The sequence below is a fragment of the Leptinotarsa decemlineata genome, unplaced genomic scaffold (genome assembly GCF_025532065.1).
Source record: "Leptinotarsa decemlineata unplaced genomic scaffold, Ldec_3_MD MMD2_tig00000010_RagTag_RagTag, whole genome shotgun sequence".
Classification (NCBI taxonomy): Eukaryota; Metazoa; Arthropoda; class Insecta; order Coleoptera; family Chrysomelidae; genus Leptinotarsa; species Leptinotarsa decemlineata.
The window spans coordinates 13187925-13207320 of record NW_027412538.1 but is presented as its reverse complement, the minus strand read 5'-3'; the positions used below and the strand labels follow the sequence as shown (position 1 = coordinate 13207320).

The following is a 19396-nucleotide window of genomic DNA, read 5'->3' as shown; positions in this document are numbered from 1 at the left end:
TAACGTGTTAGTGTTGTCTTTATTCAGATGTTGAGAAAATCACCATTAATAACATTATAAACAATATAAACAAGTTGAGAGGGCTTTTTAAAGTTTGGTTTGGGAATAATTGTAATGTTGCTTGTAATACAAAAATAGTAATGTATTTTTTCCATAAATCACTATAGATTTTATTGAATCGTACAAAAAACCCTCAAATAAATTTTCAAAAATTCCAACCAGAACCACCTCAAACTTTCCTAGTAACCTAAAATACACTCATTATTCATCCTATTCAACTGAATCACTTTCAGATATACGGCAAACATTGTCGAGAGATCGTACAATAGAGTTGATTTGCTTTTCTTCCATCCGTTTTTGCTTTTTCTTAGCCCTATTTCTTTTCCTTTTGTGCTTTCCTGGCGAGTCAGTCTTTGAAAGTTCACTTTTGTGATCATTCTGTTCAAAGTCTTCCAAAAACTTTCTCTTTTTCAAATTCTTATCCTTATCCTCAAATTGAGTTAGTTCGAGATCAACGCCATCATTGAGTTTCTGAAGGAAAGTTCCAGTTGCAGAAGTTTTCTTAGCTTCTAGTTTTCTCTTCTTCTTTAGTTTTTTTCGTTCAGCTTTTGAGAGATCGCTAATGTTGAATTGTCCAACTTCAAAACTCTTATGATTGTCTTGCTGCTCGTTATTATTGTTTTCTATATCCTGTTCAATGCCTGAAAAATAAAATGAGATTTTCATTAATTGAAAGGAGTATTTTTCATGTTATAACAGAGTCAAGTAGCTTTAAAATCATGATAGAGACAGATCTGAGAAATCAAATAATCTCATCGTATGTAATAATATTTAGTGATCCTCCCGATTAAATGCCTTCAAAAAGTCTGTATAGACTGCATCCATCGGGCCTTTTTTATACAACCTCTATATTTTGCTCAAACACCAATAGGTTGGTAACTGTAAATTTTTTCATAGAAAGCCTGTGTTGACTATTTATTAAACGTACTTTACAGCTGAATTTCAACTGATCAGTTATCAAGCTAAACAATGGTTTAGAACAGGGGTCTCCAAACTTTAAAGCCTTCGGGCCATAATGATTTTTTCAGTTTGTTCCAAGGGCCAATTTCTGCCCTTAACTATATTTCTAGACTAGGATAGTCGCAAAGTGCGTGACCTAAGCAAACTTACGCTTTTTTTGCATTTCAATTATTATTGTGTATTGTGACACTTAACGACATCTAGTGGCGAGTAGCGGTACTATGTACTATCTTTTTCAGCTACCCGCTAGGTGGCATTAGGCGTAATTAAATATTTGGAATTACAGCGTTGGTTCGAGAAAGTTCTGGTTCTAGCTAGTGTATTCTGATCACCTCGAGATGGCAGTAATAATTGCATATAAAAAGGCTAGCGGCGCGACTGCGAGTTAGTCTGCGTAGGAAAGGCGAAGGAAGCGAAACTGTCTATTGTGAAATGAAGTAACACCCGTCAATAAAAGTATTTTGATTTGACTTATTGTTTTCATGTGTGATTTGTTAGTATGGAAAAGAAGCGAAAATCGACAGTGAATGCAGAACGTTCTGAGAAAAATGGAACTTTCAGTATTTTGTGATTGAGCCCAGTAATAAGGCGCTATGTTTAATTTGTAATGGAACCATAGCTGTTCTCAAAGACTATAACATTAAACGACACTATGAATCGAAACATCTTCAAAGTTACTCCAAGTATACAGGAAGTTTGCGGAAGGAAAAATTTGAAGCTTTGAAACGCGGACTCAAATCGCAGCAATCTTTGTTTACCAAAGCGAATACTGAACAAGAGTCTGCAACTCGCGTCAGCCTCTTCAAGGGGAAGATTAAACGTTCAATTTTCAATGAGGCATGATCTTTTTAGATAATTTCAAACAGCAGAGATAAGATAAAAAAAAAACAAAAAGCTGTTCGCACAGTTCATGACTGTTAATTAGAAATTATCCTTTGGCTCAGTCCATTTGTAAAAAAGGTTTCATGGCTCCTTCTTTTAAGGCAGTCAATATTTTTGTTGGATTGGTGTTATCTGAGTTTTTATCAACGCTTGATGACACCATATTTTACTTCACTTTAACGACTCTATATTCTGTGTTTTCGAGCCTAAGTTAAATCATGAAATCAAAATTATACAAGATACATCCAGCTTATTGTCTATTCTTGGCTGGAAATAATATAAATAATAACCAGTTTAATATTGAAATAATCTTAAATGAAAGCTGTTTCCCAGAGAATTCTCATTCCAAACTGGGAATTTAAAAATAATTCCAACATTTGTATATTTCTAGTGGATTGTATATATCTGTGATAAAAATTTCCCTTGAAGGATAAGAATTGAAATTATTTCTGAAAAAAGCATATCATTGATATAAAAAAGAGAATATTAATAATGTGGTTCTGATATATAAAATATTATTTCCATTGTATTGTTTCAATATTGGTTTGTATGACCGCCATGGATTGCTGAAGAAAATGCCCTGTTCTCCTCAATTCCAGAGGTATGGGCAACACTTCAATGGAGCAGACATGCGACAATATGAAAATGAGGGGCGAATATATCTAAAATCTATGTAAATTATAGTTTTTAGAGATTATCATCGAAATAGTACTTGCCTTCATCTGATCCGCTAGCAATACTTTCTAAATTTGGTTCATTACTATTCTTGTCCTTTACTGAACCTACTTCACTATCAAAACTGAATTCGTGATCTCCGTAAATTTCTGTAACAGTAACAGTTTCGTTGAAAGAAACACTCTTGCGTTTCTTTTTCCTTTTGAAACCATTGGAAGAGATACTTTCCATGCTGTCTTCAACAATGGGAGTATATTTCTCCCTTTTTTCCTTTTGTTTCTTGAGTTTTTTCAACTTTTTCTCAGTTATTATTTTGTCAGAAGTTTCATTATCAGACAGAGAAACTTTTTTCATTTTTTTCAACAGCATTTTTTCTTGTTTTTCTATTCTAGACAATTTTCCGCCAAGTTTCAAACCATGCCGAGCACCTTTATGAGCGGTTCTTCCTCCGCAAGCAGCAAATAATTCATCATCAGTCAGAGGTTTGAATTCTGTTGTATTTTTATAAATTTTAGGAGTATCGTATTGTTCCTCGGTATTACCCTTTAACTTCGCAGTTTTAAGAAAAGAACCATATTCAAGATTTTTATTCTTTTTCAGCTCTTTGACTGAATAACTTTTAGTTGATATTTCAACTGAATCTTCAGATTTAATTTTCATTTTAACCTCATTTTTTCCATCTACTTCAACATCGATGTTTTCAGCAGCATTGTTATAAAGTTTTTCCCACCAATTGTTTGTGAACTGTCTTCCAGCATCATGTCCCACTCCTGAATTATCAAATTTTAGTTTTGGCTTAAGAGCAGCAGAAATTCCATTTTCATTCTTCCCTAATCCCTTGCCTGTTGATAATAAAAAGTCAGTTTATATGTAAATTTCGAATTACAGTTTAGTTTTTTTTTCACATGAGTTATCCCTGGATCAAGAACCTTCTTAAAATTACCTTCAGACCAGCCATACTTTTCGAGTTGCTTGCGGGCAAAATCCATTATGAAAATTAGTACTTCTGTGTTCTCTTTATTATATCATTTTGTCATTAAAATATTTGTATTCACCACTTTATATGACTACAAATAACCACTAAAATCAGCTGCAAAATGAAACCCAAATAGAACTATCAAAAATAAAACAATATCGACAGAACACCGTTGTTCTGTGAGAATGTCTCAGTCAAACTCAGAACAAAATTCAAGTGTTTTGTTCTGTGATAGAAATGTGGTCCATTCAAAACAATAGCGTTTTATTGGTTGAAACAATCCATTTAATTTTTCTGTCAAGTTTGTCAAAAAAAAGAGTGTCGTATATGTTATCATATTTAATGCCAATATTCCGGTCTAGTGCCTACATCGATTTCGTTTTCTTTATGGCTAAAAAATCATAACATGTATTTAATTCAAATTGAAAGGACATTTTTTCAGTTGGAGAAGTAGAATGTATTCAATATAATTTTTATTTACACTTCCCTGGTTCAAAAGTAGTGGTTGGAGTAGAGTCCAACCCAGTTACATCATCTTCGGAGCTGGGTAAATGTTCATAGTTACCGAGCCTATTGAACCAAAGGTTAGGGAAAGGAGATAAAATGATTTTGGGAATTATTTATATAATAATAATGATAGATGGTGGTATATTGCATAATTGTAGTATTTCTTTCATAAGTAAGCTGATCAATGCCAGCAATGTCATGATATTATCATGCCCATGACTTGTACTTTCAAAAAAATGTTCTTTGAACAACCCTTTTGACGAGACTCTCTACAACAAACTAGTGTACTAGTGTACTATAATGTTGACTGATGATGAGTTTTCAGTTGTGAGTTGAGTTTCTAAATATGTCAAGTATCAATGGAAATAAAGGCTTTCTACTTCTCCATTTTTTATACAAAAAATGTGAAAAACTTTCAAAGAAAAAAAAGCAATTAGTTTCAAAATGAACTCTTTACAAACACTTGTGATCATGCAGATACAAACTGGAAAAAAAGCTCTTTCAGAACAACTTCTTTCATATAAACATCGACATACACGGAAGATGAAATATTGTCGAAACAACTACTTTTATATGAACACTGCATTATACAATAATTATTTTTTTTTTTTATTCAGTTTGTAGTCTCCTAAAAATATAGCCCTTTTCAATTCAATCAAGCATATACTTCTATATCAGAGGTGAAATCGTTAGATCTACCGGAAAATTGGTGTAAACGCCAACGCTGGTGGTTATGTTGGTATGTAATTAAGAGAAGGGTCAATGGACGATTCCAGTACCCCTATTCAGTGTTGCCACTATAAAATTCCCTAGGATTTTTTATTTTTGGTCATATCAACTTTAATTCTTCGATTCACATATCCGGGAACATCCAGAAATCTATAACATTGAAATTTCTAACTGTTCCGACTTTGAATTATTCCAAAAAGGCCTAGAAAATGTCAGTCGATTTTGACTCGAAAATTTTATTGTGGCAACTTTGAATAGGGGTACTGGAATCGTCCATTGCGCTTGAATAGGATGCAGCGACCAATCAAGAGAGAGAGAGAGAGAGAGAGAGAGAGAGAGAACCATTGGCAACAGTGGAAACTACGAAGAATATCCATTTTGTCTGTGATGTCGCTTTGCTGTTCATGAAAGATTTATTCAGGTTCAGATTTTGGTTTTATGAAACAGGGAACTGTGCATTTATTGTAGGTGATTGACGACTTATCGAGATATATATTGTGATTTTACTAATACGATTTTTAATCCAAGTTTGATATCTGAGATTATATAAAATGGGCGATGAGAAAGGTAATATTTTAAATATATGTATATGATTTGGGGATGTTTACTGTATTGCTTTCATTGTTCCAGGAAATATTGAATGTTTAAGAATAGGGATTACAAATTAAAAACTTCGAAGTAAAATTTTTATTCTAATTTGATTGTGTATTTACTGTCCAAGTCTGCTAGTTTCACATTTAAGTTACCTGTGTCAAAACCATATAAAAAATTAAAAATATTCATTTATTTGCTCATGACAACACCTTTATAAATTCTTAAAAAAATGTATTGGCACATCGAAATGCCATTATTGAATGTGACGAATGAGTCCCTGACTTGTGTGGAATTTTTCCAAACAGTTTCATTTCGATTTGATTCGATGTATCATGGAAAAACTGGAAGGATAAGGTATATAAGTAGTACCTCTTCAATATTTTAGGAGTCAATTGAATAATAGAAAACATTACATGAAAGTGAATTCTACTTCAATTGGAGTATCTCAAAGATCTATCCTTCAACTTTATTATGTTCTATATATTTCAATGATTTTTTTCATCACTAAAAGGCTGTTAGTAAACTGAATATAATAAAAACTGAAGTTATGGATATTGGATATTGGAAATATCCAAAAGATGAAAGTGATCTGTCACTATTGATAGGTTTCTGGGAACTTTCAGTGAATTATCCAAGTCTGTGAAGTTGCCATAATTTCAGTGACATTAATTTCAGACGTTAAAGAAAGGGAAAGGAGCAGAGATCGAAATGAAAAGGATAGAAGAAAACGATCTCGATCTCGCGAACATAGACGAAGATCTAGGTCAAGGAGCAGGGAGCCACGTCCAAGAAGAAGAAGCCGTTCAGGATCTCCAAAACATAACAAAAGCGCTTATTCCAGACGTCGTAAGCCATCTCTATACTGGGATGTCCCACCGCCAGGATTCGAACACATCACCCCTTTACAGTATAAAGCCATGCAGGCTGCTGGTCAGATTCCTGCAAATATAGTTGCCGATACTCCGCAAGCAGCGGTACCTGTAGTGGGGTCAACCATTACAAGGCAAGCTCGTCGTTTATATGTCGGTAACATTCCGTTTGGTGTGACTGAAGAGGAAATGATGGAATACTTCAATCAACAAATGCACTTGAGTGGTTTGGCTCAAGCGGCAGGCAATCCAGTACTAGCTTGCCAGATAAATCTCGATAAAAATTTCGCGTTCTTAGAATTTAGGTCCATTGATGAAACAACCCAGGCCATGGCATTTGACGGCATCAATTTCAAAGGTAAGCCCTATTTTGTTTAGACATTTTTGTTGCCTAAAAATGCTGCAAATGGTATTTTTGACCCGGGTCAAAGTTGTCATCAGGAGATAATTAATCTTTGATATGTCAATAATCAATGAATTTTCAAATTTCCGTTATTAAACGCAGATGTCTCTCGCTTATGACTTCATGGGTATTTAATAAATTACAACAAAATATCAAAGAAATTTAGAGTATGAAATTCACGACTAAGAATAAGTTGAAGAGCCTTTGACAGAGGACCCGACACAAATATCATTACAGCATGAGTTTGGATTTCAGCTGAACAACACCTCTTTTTTACAGGTCAGAGTTTGAAAATTCGCAGACCTCATGATTACCAACCGATGCCTGGTATGGCGGAAAACTCCATTAGCGTACCTGCTGGTGTAATCAGTACTGTTGTACCAGATTCGCCTCATAAAATTTTCATTGGAGGTCTTCCAAATTATTTGAACGAAGACCAGGTAAGACATGCCGTCAAACTTTGCGTGAATGGCGATTTTCTGAAAGGGGTCATCAGCTTTATCAACTCGCTGTTTTACTTTGTTAAGCACAAGCAAGTCTTGATTGGATTTTTGAATTATCCATCCATTGGATGTCTAATGGATATCCAATTAGGCATAAACTTACATGTCCTATGCATATCTATTTTTGGGCCAGAATGGACTTAATTCGCCACCGAAATGTACAATAAGGATTCAGTTATTTGACTTATTCAAGAAACACTGAGATTTTTACCAAACAGTTTCACAAAAACGCAGGACGTTTTTCGTTATATAATAGCTTTTTTAGGCGTGTCTTTACTAACTTTCAGTAATGCTATACAATAGCATCTTCAGGCGTCACAATACTGGCGTCAGTATTGTGACGCCTGAAGATGTCAGTATACTGACGCCAGTATTGTGATGCCTCAAGATGCAAGTTTTGTGACGCCTGGAGCTGCCAGTATTGTGACGCCTGAAGATGTCAATATACTGACGCCAGTATTGTGACGCCTGAAGATGCCAGTATACTGTCGCCAGTATTGTGACGCCTGAAGATGTCAATATACTGACGCCAATATTGTGACGCCTGAAGGTGCCAGTATACTGTCGCCAGTATTGTGACGCCTGAAGGTGCCAGTATTATGACGCCTGAGGGTGCCAGTACTGTGACACCTGAAGTTGCCATTATACTGATGTCAATATTGTAATGCCTGTAATGTATTGTAACTCCTGACGATGACAGTGTACTGCTTCTAGTATTGTGACGCCTGAAAATGCCAGTATACTGACGCAAGTATTGTGACGCCTGACGATTTCAGTGTACTGATGCCTGAAGGTGCCATTGTACTGACGCCAATATTGTAACTCCTGAGGATGCTAGTGTACTGCTGTTTGTATTGTGACGTCTGACGATGCCAGTATACTGACGCCAGTATTGCGATGCCTGAAAGTGCCAGTATAGTATATTGACGCCTGAAGATGCCAGTATACTGACGCCAGTATTGTGACGCCTGACGATGCCAGTGTACTGACGCCAGTATTGTGACGCCTGAGGGTGCCAGTACTGTGACGCCTGATGTTGCCATTATACCGACGTCAATATTGTAATGCCTGACGATGCCAGTGTACTGCTGCTAGTATTGTGACGTCTGACAATGCCAGTGTACTGGCGCCAGTATTGCGACGCCTGAAGGTGCCAGTATATTGACGCATGAAAATGCCAGTATTGTGACGCCTGACGATGCCAGTGTACTGACGCCTGAAGGTGCAATTATACTGACGACAATATAGTAACTCCTGACGATGTTAGTGTACTGCCGGTAGTATTGTGACGTCTGACAATGCCAGTATACTGACGCCAGTAAGGCGAGGCCTGAAGGTGCCAGTATATTGACGTCTGAAGATGCCAGTATTGTGACGCCTGACAATGCCAATGTACTGTTGCCAGTATTATGACGCCTGAGGGTGCCAGTACTGTGACGCCTGACGATGCCAGTATACCGTCGCTAGTATTGTGACTCCTGAAATTGCCATTATACTGACGTCAATATTGTAATTCCTGACGATGCCAGTGTACTGCTGCTAGTATTGTGACGTCTGACGATGCCAGTATACTGACGCCAGTATTGCGATGCCTGAAGGTGTCAGTATATTGACGCCTGAAGATGCCAGTATATCGACGCCAGTATTGTGACGCCTGAGGGTGCCAGTACTGTGACGCCTGAGGGGGCCAGTACTGTGACGCCTGACGATGCCAGTATACCGCCGCTAGTATTGTGACGCCTGAATATGCCAGTATACTGACGCCAGTACTGCGATGCCTGAAGGTGTCAGTATATTGACGCCTGAAGATGCCAGTATACTGACGCCAGTATTGTGACGCCTGAGGGTGCCAGTACTGTGACGCCTGAGGGTGCCAGTACTGTGACGCCTGAGGGTGCCAGTACTGTGACGCCTGACGATGCCAGTATACCGCCGCTAGTATTGTGACTCCTGAAGTTGCCATTATACTGACGTCAATATTGTAATTCCTGACGATGCCAGTGTACTGCTGCTAGTATTGTGACGTCTGACGATGCCAGTATACTGACGCCAGTATTGCGATGCCTGAAGGTGTCAGTATATTGACGCCTGAAGATGCCAGTATACCGACGCCAGTATTGTGACGCCTGAGGGTGCCAGTACTGTGACGCCTGACGATGCCAGTATACCGCCGCTAGTATTGTGACGCCTGAATATGCCAGTATACTGACGCCAGTACTGCGATGCCTGAAGGTGTCAGTATATTGACGCCTGAAGATGCCAGTATTGTGACGCCTGACGATGCCAGTATACCGCCGCTAGTATTGTGACTCCTGAAGTTGCCATTATACTGACGTCAATATTGTAATTCCTGACGATGCCAATGTACTGCTGCTAGTATTGTGACGTCTGACGATGCCAGTATACTGACGCCAGTATTGCGATGCCTGAAGGTGTCAGTATATTGACGCCTGAAGATTCCAGTATACTGACGCCAGTATTGTGACGCCTGAGGGTGCCAGTACTGTGACGCCTGACGGTGCCAGTGTACTGCCACTAGTATTGTGACGCCTGAAGATGCCAGTATACTGACGCCTGAAGATGTCAGTATACTGACGCCTGGAGATTCGAGTAAACTGACGCCAGTATTCTGACGCCTGTATAAAACAGTATAGTGACGCCTGAAGATGCTATTTTATAGGAAAACACGTGTCATGATTTTGTAAACTGTCGAATGGAAATTTCAGATTGAAGTTTTTTTCTTAACAAAACAACAAGCCAAAATGACATTTGTATGTAAAAATGGAGGTTTTACTCTTCTTTAGGTATATGATTTACGCCCTGTATAATATCAGTACTCAATAAATTGATTGACGTTTTTCATAGTAATGGGTATGCATAATAAGTCGAGTTGATATGAGTTGAGAAGGATGTTTCAGGGTGTTAGTTTCTCCATATTCTTTAGCATCAGAGTATGAAAATATGGGCACCAACCAGCAGTCAGAGAATTTAAAAAAAGATATTTTCACGAGGGTTGTTTCTTTTACAGCCTTTACAGGTTTACAGGGTTCAGCAGTATTCAGCAGAAAAACTTTTTTAGCTTTTCAGCATTTTTCTAGATTTTTCAGCCCTGCACTATAAACACATTTTGTGTGTGTTCCCGAATAAGAAAATGATGAAAGTGGAAACAAAAGCTCGACAAACTTTAGAAAAGTGTGTCTTGCGGTAATTTTCGAAAACAATTTTTCTGTGCGCGAACTTTACGGTTTTTTGCCGAAAAATGTTTTTCAGGTTTGCAGGTTTTTCACAAACAAAAACGAGGAAAGCATTTCAGGTTTTCTCTTTCAGTTTTCTATTTCAGCCTTTTCAGGAAATCCAAAATGGATTATTCAGACCAGATACCGTTGAATATTTCTTAAAGAAAAGTCAGTTTCACCGCATAATGTGACCGATTTTAATGGAGACATTGGAAAAGTGTCACATTATGTGATGAAATTTGCTAATTTCAGGTATTTCAGCATTCATTTTCAGTTTCAACGTCAAAAATGCCCATTGATTATGGTTATCAGATTTGGAAAATGTTGATTGAAAGAGAAAAGTTTGTTCCACCAACAGTGACGAGTTTGAAAGTACAAACATATTCAAATATGGCATTTCACTTTCGCCTAACAGAAAATAAAAGTATACTTGTCTTGGAAAATATAGTTTCAGCCGTAGTTATTAACCTCGAAGTTGATAAGTTACTAAAAATAAAAAGATTCTCCATTTCAAAATCGAATTTGTCTTATTTTCATTGCGTCATATTCAATTAACATATTCTAATCTAAATTGAAATTTATTATTTTAATAAAACCTGTTTTGAAAATCTCTCATATATTCTGCTTTTTTTGCCCTGTAGCTAGGGTTAACAACTCGATGCGTATGAGTGTTTCTGCAAACATATAAACCTGAACACCCTGTGGAAAAACAAGGCAAGTCATTAATGTATTACGGTACAAAGAACCGCGATTTTTTTCTCTTAATTCTGACTGACTTGGAGGCTGTACAAAATTTTGGATAGGTCACTTGTGTTGCAAAGAAATGAACCGGGAATTTGAGGGGGTTCATTGAAATAACATGTAAAACTGTCCCGCTCAATATTTCAATAGCAAAGTTCAGTTTCAATCTTGTCGATTTTAACGAATATCAAATTCAGAATCAGATGTAAAGTTTTCATTCCAACACAGCCACAATAAGTAAGTTATTGAATTTTATAAACAATGTACTCAAAATCAAAATAGAACTTCGGATAATTTCTGTTGTCATTTAACATTTGTCGAAGTATTTTGAACGCTTGAACGCTTTTTATTTTGATTTTGAGTGCGTCTCAGTTTTTTATCGGTTTCAAACTTATTTCTGAATTCGTATGTAGGTAAAGGAACTGCTTATGTCGTTTGGGCAGCTACGAGCCTTCAACCTTGTGAAAGACACGGCTTTTGGACTGAGTAAAGGATATGCATTTGCTGAATATATTGATATCACTATGACTGATCAGGTAAGTTGTTTTGGTATAAATGCAAGTATAAATAATTTTACTGATCCCTGAGAACACTACTTGAAAACTCAAATCATATGTTCGCTCCAACATGTTCTGTTGTCATTTGACATCAATATAACAATTCTGCCTTGTGCAGAAGTCTCTTTTATACGACCCTATTTTGTATAAAATATCAAATATTCGAATAGGCTACTTTCGAACACGATTCAGGCTTCAACTCAACATAAATCGAAGTTCAACTTTGGCTTATCTAATAAATTTGTCAGTAGAAAAATGGATTTTCCCAGACAAACCCAAGTCTGGCCTTGCAATCCCAGTATATAAAAAATGTGACCCCCACTCCATTGAAAACTATAGCAAGCTTTATGAATTGAATATAACAAATCAACTGCTTTCATTTTCAACTATGACTAAGTTGCTATCTTCAACACAGCATGGTCTCACAAATGGCAGAAGTACTGAAACTGCTCCATATAATTTTTAAGAAAATGTAATAACAGCCTTGGATGGAAAAGTTCAGATTTGTGGGCTGTTTATTGACTTTTCTTGAGCCTTTAATTGTGTTAATCATGACCTGTTATTAATTAAGCTTGAGCTTTATGGTATAAGGGGTGTAGCCTTGAATTTAATGAAATCACACTTAACTGATCGATCCTAGAGTGTAATCATCAACACAACTCAGAGCCAATCTCTCATTGTTAAACAGGGAGTTCCCCAAGGCTCAATTCTTGGACCTTTGTTATTTTTAATCTATGCTAATGATCTCATTAATTTCCTTCTTGACATCCCTAAAGTCCAAGTAGTATCATATGCTGGTGATAAAAATCTACTCATAACTGGTGAAGATACTACTGAACTTGTGATAACATCAGAAATGGTATACAATAAAGTAATGGAGTGGTCCGAAATAAATCTTCTAACGGTAAATGTATCGAAAACCTCTTTGATGAAATTTACTTTGAGGGGAGCTATTGAACAGTTTCAAATTTTTAAGGACAATGACATGAAAGTATATGCTAGTGAAACGACAAAGTTGCTTGGACTAACAATCGACTATAAATTGTGCTGGGAACCACATGTCGATATATTTTGTAAAAAGTTAAGAAAACATTGTTATGCGTTAAAGTTCTTATCAAATCATTGTCGCGAAAACATATTATTATTCGTTTATTATGAAAAAATCAACTGTCATCTGCGATATGGTATTCTTGACTGGAATACATGTACCTCTTGGTCACGCTCTACAAAAATTTGCTGTTGCAGGACTAAATTGGAGGCAGTCATGTAGAGAGGCTTTTAAGCGATTAAGGATCTTAACTCTGATGGCTTGTATCTGTATGAACTGTGTATATATGTGTACAAACATAAAGATACATTTTTCGATGAAACAGATCATCAATATGGCACTAGATCCAGAAATCTTCTAGTGCCTGCTTTGTACAGAATTAACCTATACCAAAAAAGTCATTTATATTTGGGATGCAAAGTTTTTAATCACCTCGATGTCTCTATCCAAAAATCTCCAAATATTAATATTTTTAAATCCAGACTTGAAGCATTACTTACTGAGAAAAACAGTCACAGTATTAGTGAATTTATGACATAATACTATGTTTTATAAAGATGTTTTCTCTCGACAATCTAATGTTATATTTGTGCTGTTGTTTTCAAATAACATTTGTCATTCGTACTAAGACACTTTTAACCTTTTCCTAATATGTTCTTGTTGTGTCTTTTTTAAGACTTGCTATCCCAACTTCGAATTTAATCAAGGAATCCATATACTATAATGGTGGTAAGTTGTTCAATCATTTACCACTAGAAATGAGATCTGCAAATCTAAGCAACATTCATTGTCATCAGTTTGGAAGAGAATTTTAGCGAATCCTTTTAACAATACAGTGTGTAACAACGAAAACTTAACAGAGCCGTTTTTGAATATAAAAGGTAAGATTTTTAAAAAAGCTCGGACACATCGATTTCTAATTAAAGGGGGACACCTTTCAGACTAATCAGATTTTTTGTAGTACGCACCCCCTCGGAGGGGTGCGTCCGACGACCCTTATTTAGATAAGGAAAGTAGGTCGAGTGGCACCTTGTTTTAAAGGTCTTTCGAATACCTTTACGTCTCTGCTGAAAGAAAATTTTTGTAACGATTAGTTTTCGAGATAATTTGAAGTTAAAATTGCCATGTTAATAATACATTAGACAGACCACTCGGTAACTTGTATGCCTAAATAAAAAAATTTTCGAGTAGTTCTTCTTATCAGTTTTTTGTTAAATAAAATCCCTTTTTTAAAATCAATACCAACTCCTCTTCTTCCAGTTTTCATTATTACATCGTTTTCATTTATTACATTGTTTAAACGGATCGTGTATTGTTATTTGTTTAAAAATGCTTTACACTTCTGCTGAAAGGGTTTCAGTTATTGCTTTATTTTTTGGCAACGACCAAAATGCTAATAGAACATCAATTTTATTTAACGAGCAAAACCCTGGTAAACACCTAAGAAGAAATCACGTTCTGGATTTGGTCACAAAATTCAGGGAGACAGGTTCAGTTTTAAATAAGAAAAGAAATGTTCAGAGAAGGGTAGTGAATGACGATAATGCGATTGGAGTTATTGGTCAAGTCATCGCCAATCCCAGGTTGAGTACCAGAGGTTTATCAGCAATGGTCGTAATAAGCCATATGAGCGCATGGAGAATCCTTAAAAACCACAAATTCCATCCTTACGAAATTAAACTTGTTCATGAACTCAATGAGGATGATTTTGACCGAAGACAGGAGTTTTGTGGGGGCATAAGTGAGAGATTAATTCAAAATCCCGAGCTGCTTTATAACATCTATTTTTCGGACGAAAGCTCATTTTATTTAAATGATTGCGTGAACCGTCACAATTGCCGTTATTGGTCGGATGAAAACCCAAGACAATACGCAGAAATACATACCCAACAACCCCAAAAGTTGAATGTCTGTGCCGGAATATTAGGCAATCGTATTATAGATCCATTTTTCATTGATGGAAATTTAACCGGTTATTCTTATTTACAACTTCTTGAAGAGGCAATACAATACCTCGTATAGTTGAAATAATTGAACAGGATCCAAGATGTCGAAATGAATTTATCCATTTTCAACAAGACGGTGCACCACCCCATTATGCCCAGCAGGTTCGAAATTTTTTGAATAATCATTTTGAAGGACAATGGATTGGCAGAAGAGGTCCATTTGAATGGCCAGCACGATCACCAGACTTAACACCACTGGACTACTTTTTGTGAGAATATTTAAAGTCTAAAGTTTATGCTACACAGCCAGCCAATTTGGATGAATTACGTCGTAGAATCATTGATGAATGCCGAGCTATAACTCCTGAGATGTTGAATAATGTAAGAGCGAAATTCGAACAAAATCTTCATTGTTGCATGGAACAAAATGGCGCACATTTTGAACATTTACTCTAAATTTCCTATGTGAGTTACCCTTATTAGGTGTTACTTTTTTTGTGTGTGCTTTAAAAACAATTATTGGGATTTATTAACCCTAAAACGGTTTTTTAAACTTTTCTGCGTCATCAGCATTCAAGGAAATCAGCAGGTTGTATTCGTTGTGTAGGTAAGTTTTTAGTATGATTCACTTTTTTATCAGAAGCATAAAATATCCACGTCAAAAGGTAACCTTCATAAGGAGGTGCCACTCAATTCACCTAAAATGTAAGGGTGGTAACCAACCCCATCCCCAGAAAAAGTCTCCTCGTAATAAACAAATAATTCTTACTTTTTTATGAAATCAAATGGACACGTATTAGCAGGTTGTCATGAAAAGCAAAAATTTATTTTTTTCATGAAAGTTCTTAAAAACAATTTGATTTATTTTAAAAAGAGTTGACATCAATAAAAATACCTTTAAATCTTCAAATTATCTCGAACACTAATCGTTACAAAAATTTTCTTTCAACAGAGATGTAAAGGTATTCGAAAGACCTTTAAAACAAGGTGCCACTCGACCTACTTTCCCTATCTAAATAAGGGTCGTCGGACGCACCCCTCCGAGGGGGTGCGTACTACAAATAATCTGATTAGTCTGAAAGGTGTCCCCCTTTAATTAGAAATCGACGTGTCCGAGCTTTTTTAAAAATCTTACTTTTTATATTAAAAAACGGCTCTGTTAAGTTTTTGTTGTTACACACTGTATATTAGCAATATATTAGCAATTTATTCTTTGTACTAACACTTTATACATGGTGGTATTTTATCTATACATTTTCAGGACTTTTTTATATTTACATTTATACATTTTTGGAACTTTTTTATATCTACTTTCATACTTTTTTAACACTTTTTCTATATTTAACATTATATTTCTTAGACTTTGTCAATAAGATGCAAATTTTTGGACAATAAAGTATATTTTGATTTGATTTGAACTAATATACTATGTCTGTTTAAAAAAAAATTAAATGAAAAAATATTCATCAATCAATTTTAATTTTGTCCCCTTCGAAGTAGTCCCCTTTAGATATAATACATTTGTGCTAGCATTTCCTACAATCCTCTAAACAGTTCTGGTATATCCTTGATCTCTCTCAGTAATTCAGTTTTTATCTCCTCAATCATCGCAAAGCGCCGTCCTTTCGTGGCCCTCTTCAATCTTAGGTACAGAAAAAAGTCGCAGGGGGGCAAATCTGGTGAATACGGTGGCTGGGGCATGATTACGGTGTTGTTCTCCTCAATAATTATATAATGTGCTCATGCTGAAATTGTGCTGATGAAACTTCCAATCCAATTCTTCTTTTCATTAGACTTTTTTCCTTTTAGGCTATCGCTGGTTTGAATGGGATGCAGCTGGGTGACAAGCGTCTCATCGTGCAGAGAGCCAGCGTCGGAGCTAAAAACACCACCGTGTTACCGGCTGTCCAGATTCAGGTACCGGGTCTCAGTCTGGTTGGAGCCTCAGGGCCGCCAACAGAGGTTCTGTGTCTTCTTAATATGGTAAGTTTTTTCAATGCTACACTTTTACACTAATTTCTTGTTCTCATTTAAAATGAAAGCAACATTTGTAAATGTTACTCGAATAAAAACAAATTTCAGGTAACGCCGGATGAGCTCAAAGATGAAGAAGAGTATGAAGATATACTTGAAGATATTAAAGAGGAGTGCAACAAGTATGGTGTTGTGCGTAGCATAGAAATCCCCAGGCCGATTGAGAATGTCGAGGTTCCTGGTTGTGGAAAGGTAAGGAATGGATTTCTGGGTTGCCTGATTATGCATTCTGTGTTCTTTATGTAGAAAATGATGTACGCCTTCTGTTCACAAAATGTGGTGGTGTATTTTCATGTTTCCCTTCAAAGCAGTTCTGCTATGAACTTTTTGTTATGTTCTTGAGCTCTCTCAGTAAGCTCTCCTCCCCTTCGCGAAGCGCGTCCTTTCGTGGTTCTCTTCAATCTTGGAAGAGGAAAAAGTTGCAGGGAGCCAAATCTGGTGAATACGGTGGCTGAGACATGAACGTCATTCAACAATTCCTGAGCGATGCTCATGGAACGTTTTTTTTCGACAAAATTACGCAATTTTGGAAGGAACTTTGTTGCCACACGCTTCATGGTCAAAATTGAGCCAACCAGTATGTTAACAACCTCAGCAACTTCTTCAATATTGATTCGATAATTCTCTAGGACGAGCGTCGTCATTCATATCTTCTCGGCCTTCTGTAAACATTTTCTGATTCAGAGTACAGTCACCGTATGGCACTCTCAACATTTCATGTGTTTTTGAGCACTCACTTTTTCACACAAAATTTGATGCAAATTCTTTTTGATTTTTTTTCGATGGCAGAAAATTGCCGAACACGTAAAACATTTCCAATGTTTATACCTTTCACCAACAAACTAAACATGCTAAACAGCAAAAACTGTGAATATATATTCGAGACCAGTGTACCAACATATAAAAATTGCCAATCGAATGTACGTGGCCAGCAAAATTAGAACATTTACCTTATTTTTTCCCAGGATCCACATATGATGTGGTTGTTTGCTTCTAATTGTATTTTTAAGGGGTTTGTTAAATTCTATGCTTACTTTTTTTGCAGGTCTTTGTGGAATTCAACTCCGTGTTGGATTGTCAGAAAGCTCAACAAACTCTAACAGGTAGGAAATTCAGCAATCGTGTCGTCGTCACTTCATATTTCGATCCAGATAAATATCATAGACGGGAGTTTTAGAATTGACATCATCCTTAAGATTACCTTGTAAGTCTATATCAATTTCAACCTTTTCAATTTCAAAATATATAGTTGTAACGGATTTGTGTGGTTTTTTTTTGAAGTTTTTATACAATATCCTAGTTTTAGCGCCGAATTCATCTTTGAATTTAGCTTTCAAGTGTATATTAATTTTAACCTGCTGAGGAAGTTTAAAATATAAAGTTGTGATGTATTTGTGTGTTTTTTTTTATATTTTATACAATATTCAGACAATGTATTTGTCAAAAAACATATGAGATGTCGGAAACGGTAAGTAGTTTGAATTGAGGAAAGTTGAAGTCTGCAGTCAATAGACAAAGCCCATGTAGGCACTTTAATTGCCATTAAAACGGAAAAATAATTCGAGCGATTATGGCGCTAGTGTGTTTAATTAAATGGTCACTTCAAACGATTAACAGCTGTTAATTGTTTTGAGGTTAACAAGTTAGTCATGCTTTGATGTGACACAAGGTTATGTAAATTATTTCGAGGTTAGCGAGTGGTTCTTTCTTCTTATTGTTCATTGATGGCTTCAGCTGCCAGGAGTTCCATAGTCATGTTACTACAGGTGGAGCTCACACTGATGGTTTAATTGACCATATTGACACTGACATATAATAGAGAAGACTTGTAAATACTGTGACAGTACTTTGAATGTTACCGAGTTTAATAAAATGACTCAGTATTTTGGTCATATAGCACCTATATCAAGCGTAGGTGAAATAGATACTGTATATCTTAGAAGTCAGTGAAATATTGATTTACTGTTCTTCTGTTTATAGTCACTAGAATACAATTCACAACAATGCCCATTAGTTTTCATTCGAAGTTTGCCAAATGATGAATAATATCAATTCCACGTGTAGTAGATAAAGATGTATAACTGAAACAATGTCATTTTAATGAACGCAGTGAATTTCGAGTTTTTCTATTATAATAAGAGTAATTATACATGTTGATATGTTGCTCAACAATTTAACGTGACTGTGGTCAAGTAACCCTCTTTATATTATATATCAAATAATTGTTAATAACATTTCATTTAACGCCAAAAATTTAAGTCTTGATATATCAAATATCAGTGTCGACAATCGTAAAACTTACAAACATTTTTACTTAAATATGGTCATTTCTGAGTACGATCATCATAAAAGTGAGGAATCGATTAATAAATACATTTGCTTTCTACAATCACAATGATTTTTGACTCGCCTAACGAGATTTTGTTTTTGTTCAACCGTTTCTCTTGGTTCTATTATTTCTGCTAGACGTCGTACCTGGCAACGAACTTCCTCATGGTTCGTATACAGTTGGTCAACTACAAGAGGCAACTTGAAAAAAAAGGGAAATCAATGTCCCTCCAATGACGTCATATATTCCTTCAAGCGAGTTCTGATGGATTTCTTCAACCAATAAAAACGCGCCAACGTTTAGAATGGGCTTTTAGTAAATCCATCGGTGGATTTAATTATTACTAA

The 19396-nt window shown here is 36.0% G+C and overlaps 2 protein-coding genes across 3 annotated transcripts; one reads left to right on the top strand and one right to left on the bottom strand.

The window, feature by feature from the left end:
- On the bottom strand, positions 1-3737 carry LOC111505400 (uncharacterized). Its single transcript, XM_023160194.2, has 3 exons — positions 3521-3737; positions 2619-3419; positions 1-701 (listed from the first exon to the last, which is right to left on the bottom strand). The coding sequence occupies exons 1-3, from the start codon at positions 3564-3566 to the stop codon at positions 271-273; spliced, it is 1278 nt and encodes a 425-aa protein (XP_023015962.2). The 5' UTR covers positions 3567-3737; the 3' UTR covers positions 1-270.
- Positions 3738-5137: 1400 nt separating this feature from the next.
- Positions 5138-17979, top strand: U2af50 (U2 small nuclear riboprotein auxiliary factor 50). Of its 2 annotated transcripts, XM_074171489.1 has the most exons (8): positions 5140-5253; positions 5318-5356; positions 6059-6610; positions 6935-7095; positions 11549-11671; positions 16496-16669; positions 16769-16912; positions 17766-17979. In XM_074171489.1, exons 2-8 carry the CDS (start codon positions 5341-5343, stop codon positions 17895-17897), a joined length of 1302 nt encoding a protein of 433 aa, XP_074027590.1. In that variant the 5' UTR covers positions 5140-5253; positions 5318-5340; the 3' UTR covers positions 17898-17979. The 2 variants fall into 2 exon arrangements, with proteins under 2 accessions (XP_074027589.1, XP_074027590.1); XM_074171488.1 differs by having other exon boundaries at positions 5138-5356.
- Positions 17980-19396: the final 1417 nt, after the last annotated feature.

Excerpts from the sequence above, each read along its gene's own strand:
- U2af50 (XM_074171488.1), top strand. Across the intron at positions 6,611-6,934 it reads TGACGGCATCAATTTCAAAG|GTCAGAGTTTGAAAATTCGC; the intron begins GTAAGCCCTATT and ends TCTTTTTTACAG. Across the intron at positions 11,672-16,495 it reads ATATCACTATGACTGATCAG|GCTATCGCTGGTTTGAATGG; the intron begins GTAAGTTGTTTT and ends TTTTCCTTTTAG.
- LOC111505400 (XM_023160194.2), bottom strand. The coding sequence starts at position 3,566 with ATGGATTTTGCCCGCAAGCAACTCGAAAAGTATGGCTGGTCTGAAG. Across the intron at positions 3,420-3,520 it reads AAAGTATGGCTGGTCTGAAG|GCAAGGGATTAGGGAAGAAT; the intron begins GTAATTTTAAGA and ends TATTATCAACAG. Across the intron at positions 702-2,618 it reads TGCTAGCGGATCAGATGAAG|GCATTGAACAGGATATAGAA; the intron begins GCAAGTACTATT and ends TTTATTTTTCAG.